Genomic DNA, 7,219 nt, shown 5'->3' on the forward strand with positions numbered 1-7,219 from the left:
AAAAAAAAAAAAGAAACCGTGGTGTATATATACAATGGAATATTGTATTTGGCCTTAAAAAACTGGATAGCCACCATAGACACCATGCTAAGTGAAATAAGCCAGACACTGAAAGACATATACTACATGATCTCACTTTTATGTGGAATCTAAAAAAAAAAAATAGAAAAAAGATAAACTATACAGAAATCGAGACACACCATTGTGGGCATGGGGGGGGGTCTGGTGGGAGGAAACAGGGAGATGTATGTCAAAGTAGCAGATACATAGAATGAACAAGCCTAGTTATATAACGTACAACGAGAGGACTATAGGTAAGAAAACTGCATTAAGGATTTGTGTTAAATAAGTAGATATTAGCTGCTCTGATCACACACACACAAAAGGAATGACATGGTAATCTGCTTAACTAGAGTAATCATTTTACTATCTACATGTATCCCGTAACATCATGTTGTGAGCCTCAAATATACACAATAAAATTTATTTTTTGAAAGACCCACAAAAACACTGATAGAGCATGTAATATCTTTTTCTTGATTACATGCTTTGCACATGTGTGGGAAATTAAATGCTAATTGGTGTAAAAAAAGTTCTAATATTTTCTTTTGGTACATAATTACCTTTTAACGTAACTCACTATGGGTATTACTGAGCTAAACAACATTCATCTAATACATATAAGCTCCCTTAGACTGTTCCCTAGTAGTAAATTTTTAGAGAAATTTATTGTGTAATCTTCACGAAACATGAGTGTCTGCAGTAGACGATCTACAAAAATACAGAAACAGTCACCATTGGTCACTTCTTTTGTGGACCCTAAAAAAGCACTTGACTCTTGATGTTTCTATGGTGAATAAAAGTATGTTTCAGGTATACAACTTTCAGATAACGTAACTTGGTAAAGCAACAAGGCTTCAATGATATAGAGAAAGGGTTAACTGATTACTTCATCCTTTAGATTATCTCTCTTGAGTATCTATTATCTGGCCTGACTGCTAAAAAGTTTATTGTTGAAAAGATGATATAACACCATAAAAATGTTTTAAAGTAAACAAAATCTTCTACAGTTCCCCCCAAACATAACCTTTTCTGCATATAAATTTCTAGCCCCAATACAATCTATACACAGCACATCTTAACAATTTGTAGCCTAGCTTCAATTCCTTTTCACTTCACTGTTGTAAACTTCTGAAATCTGACTATTTTTTCTGAGTTGTGACCTCACTAATATAGGACTAAGTATAAAGTTAAAGTTAAGTGTACACATTTGTGAAAACTAGCAAACTGCCTCTAGTGTTTACAGGACACTTTTCTCCTTGGCTTCCAGCCACGGGAGCTGTTGGCTCTGCTGGCAGAAGCCAGCTTGGGTAGAAGAGTAGTTTTACTCCAAAACAAAGCAACTGATGTTATTCATTGCTCGGGTGTTACTGAGCTGAGCCTTGTTAGAAGTAAAGAATGGAAAAGGCCAGAATTAAAGTTGTCCTCACACAAAGGAAAAAGTTCAGAATGAACCTCACTGTGCCCCTACAATGCCACCTGCAATTTTCCTCCTTCATACAAACTCCTGCAGCAAACACTGAGCAGGTACAACCTACCATATTCCCTTTCGTGGCGAGCAAGGCTTACAACACCATTATTTCTTCCACTGCTAAGATTTCATTGCAAGCTCCATTGGGAAACTAGAATTAGTCTAGAAGGGCTACACCTTATTCTAAGTGTATCTAACATAAACATCTGCAGGTATCCTCCGAAGTGAACAGTAACTGTTAAAAACCCACATTGACATTGTGGGGCAGAAAAAAAGATCACAGAGCTCCGAAGATTACTGGCTTTGGAGTCAGTGGGCTTGCGCCAGTGCCAGCGTCAACACTTACGAACTGTGTGGTCTAATTCTGTGATACGGCACAAGTCACTTACCCTGAGTCAATTTCATCTTCTTCAAAATCGGGGAACTAAGCAGTTAGAGCAACTAAGAATCAAGAATTCGGATAATTAATCCAAAGCACCTACACTGAGCCTGGCACACAGTTGACTCCCTCACCACTCCCTTGCCTATTTAGGTGTGCCAGGATCTCCTGCTCTCCCATAGATTCCCTCGGCTCAGTCACAAGCTCCCATCCTACTGACTGCCCAAGCCAGGCAGTCCCACACCAGGGGACGATCCCCTTCCGTTTGTTCATTCATTCAGCCAACATTTATTAAGCCCCGACGAGGCAGGCCCTGTAGTGAACACGCAGATGAAGGAGGCCGGGTCCCTGTCCTCAGGGAGTTCACTCTGCAGTGAAGAAAGAGATTGCAGACAGCAAGAAGACGGCGAGAAGTGCTGGGGCAGCAACATGGGCTGAAGGCCCACAGCCTCAACCTCATGAGCGAAAGATCGGGCCAAGCGTGCAGACGCGGAAGGCTCCAACCTACCTGCCCTCTCCCCCACCCCGCAGCCGGGCCCGGAGGGGCCAGACCCCACCACCACCCCTCTGCCAGGGTCTTCCCTCCTACCCTGCTCCGGGCTGGGGCCGGCCCGCCTCGCGGTCCGGGCCCCGCTCAGGGCTACCTGAACTCGGGCGGCTGCAGCGCGTTCAGCGCCGCCTTGTCTAGGCGCTCCATGGCGTCGCTGGGCCGGCGGCAGGCGCCCAGGGGCAGGCAGGGCTCGGAGGTCACACCCGGTAGGCTCCCCGGCGGCAGGTCCAGGGGGCCGTGCCGGAAACGCCGGAGAGCGACGGCCCGCAGTGTGCATGCGCGGCGCGGCGCGGTGACGTTAGCCCGGCTGGGCGCAGGCGCAGGAGCGGGGCAGGCTCTCACGTGACTTACCGGCGGGGGTTCCTCGGCGAGCGCGTTGCTAGGAGCGGCTTGTGCTCGAGGAGGAGGCCGGGCGAATAGCCCAGCCACTCCACGTTGAGCCGGGACTTGCCGCGCAGCATGGTCTTCCCCGGCAGGCGACGGCCACGCTGCCTCCTGAGCTCGCGTGAGCACCTGTTGTCCTCGTCGAGGTCCGAGTCGCCGAGCTGCGGCTGCGAGTGGAGCTGAACAGATGAGCCCGCGAGAAAGGACGACCCTGCAGAGAGCTGGGGTGCTAGGCAACTGATCAGATTCCGACGACGACAACAACACACAAAAGCAATGCACATTATTCCCCAGCACTTGAGCGAACGCCTCATTAATGACCGCCCGCAGTAGAAGGAAATCCAGCCGTTGGAGGCTGGGAGGAGGTCGTTTAACACTTACCAGGGTCCGTAAAACTAGAGATTTTCAGAGCTGAAAGAGCCCTTGCTGAGAGCGACTGTGCCACACCCGCTGCCGGTGACCCCGACTTCCACTCAAAAGTTCAAAACATACTTTGCAGCTGCTCAGAAAGCCGCCAATGAGACAACAGGGACTCAAATAGTAAGGACAGATGGGCCTCCCGGGCCTTTGCAACCCGAGAGAGGTATAAATGAAAGGGTGCCTAAGCCTGGGGTCAGGCTTGACAAAATTAGGTTGCCGTTGGCAGCTAGTTAGAGGACAGCCCTTACATGGTCAACGCCTGGAAAGGTCCACTGACTACATCTATTTTCTGCACCACATGGATACCAAGACCACATCTGAAGTCATGACTAAATCAGCGGCTTAGAGCAGTGGCGGGGGCGATGCCCTGGGCAGCAGGAAGCTCGGGTTTGAGTTCCAATTTAATAATCCCTCTCTGGGCCTCATCTAGACCTTAAGTGAGTAAGAACCATCTAATGTAAGAACTTCCGGCAGAACTAGAGAGACTCTAGCTCTGAGGTGGGCAAACTTGGCCAGCCGACCAAATGCATACAGACTGGCACCTGTTTTTTACAGCTGTGAGCTAAGAATGGGTTTTCCTTTTTTTTCTTTTGGATAGTGTCTCACTCTCACCCAGGCTGGAGTGCAGTGAAATGATCATGGCTCACCACAGCCTGGATCTCCTGGGCTCAGGTGATCCTTCTGTCTCAGCCTCCCAAGTGGTTGGGACTACAGGTGTGCGTCACCACACCAGGCTGATTTTTTAATTTTTCATTTTTTGTAGAGACGAAGTCTCACTGTGTAGCCCAGGCTGGACTTGAACTCCTGGGCTCCAGCATCCTTCAGTCTCAAGCCTCTCAAAGTGCTAGGATTACAGGCATGAACTACCACACCCAGCCTTTCCATTTTTAAATGGTTGAAAAAGTCAAAAGAATAACATCTCATGACATGAAAACTCTATGAAATTCAAGTTTCAGTTTCCATAAATAAAATTGTATTGGAGCTCAGTCATATTTGTTTGTATTGGCTACAATGGCAGTGTTGAATAGTGCCAGGGATGGTATGGTCTGCATAGCCCAAAATGTTTACCATTTGATCCTTGAACAGGAAAAGTTAGATGAACCCTATTCTAGCTAATCACCCTACAATGAGGTCCTTGAACCCTAGGGACCAGTAAGTACAGTGATGGTGGTTCTGAGGACAGTTTTCAGTATTTTAAAAAACCTATTGAGTATACTCACTTGATAAGCCATCTAAAGTTACTTATCACCTTTCTTTGATTTTTTACAGGCACTGATTATATCCTGATGAGGTTATCCTGATATCTTATAAAAACACGGTACACAAATTATTACCAAAATAAAATAAGCCATAGCATATTTGGTAAACTAAATATTTAAAACCATGGAAGGAACACAAGGGAAGGGATCTTTGCTTTGTGACTTTATGTATTCCCAATGCCTAAAATGGGTCCTGGTATATACTAGGCACTCAATAAATGTTTGTTAAATGAATTGAGTCCTCAAGAGGACAAAGAGCAAAAGAGATTGGAAACCATGACGCAGTTGTATTAGTTTGCTGGGACGGCCATAACGAGGTGGCACAAACCACGTGGCTTAAACCACAGAAGTTAACCATCTCCCAGTTCTGAAGGCTAGGAGTCTGAGATTAAGGTGTCGTCAGGGTTGGTTCCCTCTGAAGGCTGCGATGGGAAAATCTATTCCCCTAGCTTTTCTCCCCGAACTTCTGGGGATTTGCTGACAATCTTTGGCATTCCTTGGCTTGTAGGACGATCACCCTGTTCTCTGCATTTCTCTTGAAATGGCCTTCTCCCTGAGTTTATCTCTGTCGAAACTTCCCCATTTTATAAATTATATCAGTCATGTTGCATTAGGGGCCCACCTACTCCTGTGTGACCTATTTAATTACATCTGCAGCAATGCTATTTTGAAGTGAAGCCACTCTCTGAGGTACTGGGGCATACTCCAGCATACGAATTTGAGAGTGAGAGCCCACAATTCAACCCATAATAGTCTAAGCTCCTCCTGTACAAATGAAGAAACTGTGGCCCAGAAAGGGGAAGGGACTTGACAGAAGTTACACATCTCTCTGGTGCGCCGTCCTCGACTCCTGACTCCCAGGCTGACTTTTACACTGTCATATTAGCAGCCTGTTTGGAAGTTGTGTTACAACTCAAAACCAAAAACCATTCATAAGTGAGATTTGATGTGAGACCAAATTCTCATCCCATCTAATTTATATATTAGTGTTTGTTTTGTAATAAACTAAAGCTCTCATACATCTTTTTCCTGCTAACTCACGCATTTTACCAACATTTACCGTGAGCTCACTGAGGTGGAGATTGAACTTTTAGAATAAACTCAGAAGCCATAAGAGAAGGAAAGAATTTAGCCCCCTTGACAGAGACCTGAAGCTTCTTATCTGCAGCTGCTGCTAAAAAATTAGAGGTAAGTGGAGCTCAAAAAAAGCCATTGCCATGGGAATGAAATTGCATGTCAGGGGATGAGGCCACCACAGGGTAAACCATAGTAGTGCCTAAGTTATTTCCCCTCAAAATAAGAAACTGATTCTCAAACTGAAAGAACCCCAATCTAGCGTTTCATTTTACTTGAAAAAACTGAGAGGCAAACATGGGAAGTGTCTGTCCCAGACTCCCTGGGTCACTGATGGAATTTAAAAATGTATCCTTCCCAACTCTCAGTCTAGTGCTTTCTCCACCATATAAACTTGTGCTATTAATCCACTGACATGGAAAGAATATGCCAAAATCAGGTTCCACACCCCCAATTTGCTTTAGTAACCCATAAAACCATAGTCCTCTGCAGTTCCCTTTTGAGTGGCCACCTGTGGTTTGGATGGGACAGTCATACTTGAAACATCAACGGATACTTTCCGAGTTCTATCCCTGCACAGTGTGGTGTCTTAAAAACTTAGACATAAGGAAAATAGAAATAAGTTCCACCACGCAATCAACAAAACTCGTGTTTTTTAAAAAAAGAAAGGGAGAGACACTAACTCTGGCTTCTTTGTAATGCACTGTGAGATGTCTTTAAATAAAAAATCGGTAAAAATATGCCTCCTGATGAAAAAATGTAGTTTCACATTTAGAAAAAAAAGAGGTCTGAGTTAGGGGTTATTATAGTGCAAACCTCCACCGTCAGGACCCCCTGGACAATGAATTGTATTTTACTCAAGAGTCTTCCTCAGAGTCTGGTGAAAGATTCACAGTGCCCCTTGTCTCCTGACTCTCGATTACCCTGATATTTAAGTCAGGCTAACCTCTTCCAGCTCTGTCTGCCAGAGAGCTGAGTTGGGGTTTTACAGCAAGCGAGGGGACTTGCTAACAAGTTAAGGAATGTTCAGGTCACCCACCTGACCCACCTGTAGGGCATTAAGCGGAGCCCATAGACTTTCTGGCAAAAAGAGAGTAAGCACTGGGGCGTCGTGGCGTGGGCCCACTGCCTGCCCAGCCTGATTCGGGGTTGCCCTAGGGTCCTGCGTCCCCTGGCATCACAGTGGTCTCATACAATAAGAGGCTCCCCAGCCCATGAGAGGCAGCAAGACTCCAGTTAGCAAGCCCAAGGTGAAGGCCCCTGACCCAAGTGCTTTCCAGATGGGAAAAGCTACGACACGGGAAGAGGAACCGGACAACGGCACCCTGAGATTGATGTGACGGGGCCACACCCCAAGATACATACACGTTGCTCCCCCAAATGGTCAGGCCCTGAGGATGCGCTTGTGACCAGTTAAGCAAGTGCCAACGCCAGGAGAGCTAGGTCGGGGCTCGCCAAGACTCAGATCCCGGGCTTCTGGAAACACCATTCACCTCGGAGCTCTAGACCATGGCGCCTTTGGAGTTGGGTTTCCACGTGGTCTTCCCAAGTGCCAAGTGGGCGGGGCAGAGGCGGGCGGGGTGCGGGGGGGCGCCCCCCCCCCCCCCCCCCCCCCCCCCCCC

At 46.7% G+C, this 7,219-nt stretch overlaps 1 protein-coding gene across 1 annotated transcript in view; it reads right to left on the reverse strand.

Annotated features, from left to right (window-relative positions):
* Positions 1 to 2,700, reverse strand: part of VMA21 (VMA21, vacuolar ATPase assembly factor) — an 8,375-nt gene extending 5,675 nt beyond the window's left edge. Inside the window, exon 1 of the mRNA XM_008048775.1 lies at positions 2,555 to 2,700. Coding sequence (XP_008046966.1) covers positions 2,555 to 2,607 — 53 coding nt within the window. The 5' untranslated portion in view covers positions 2,608 to 2,700. The remainder of the gene's footprint in view (positions 1 to 2,554) is intronic.
* Positions 2,701 to 7,219: the final 4,519 nt, after the last annotated feature.

This window comes from Carlito syrichta, unplaced genomic scaffold (genome assembly GCF_000164805.1).
Source record: "Carlito syrichta isolate Samal-C Ts95f unplaced genomic scaffold, Tarsius_syrichta-2.0.1 Scaffold126637, whole genome shotgun sequence".
In the NCBI taxonomy this organism is placed as follows: Eukaryota; Metazoa; Chordata; class Mammalia; order Primates; family Tarsiidae; genus Carlito; species Carlito syrichta.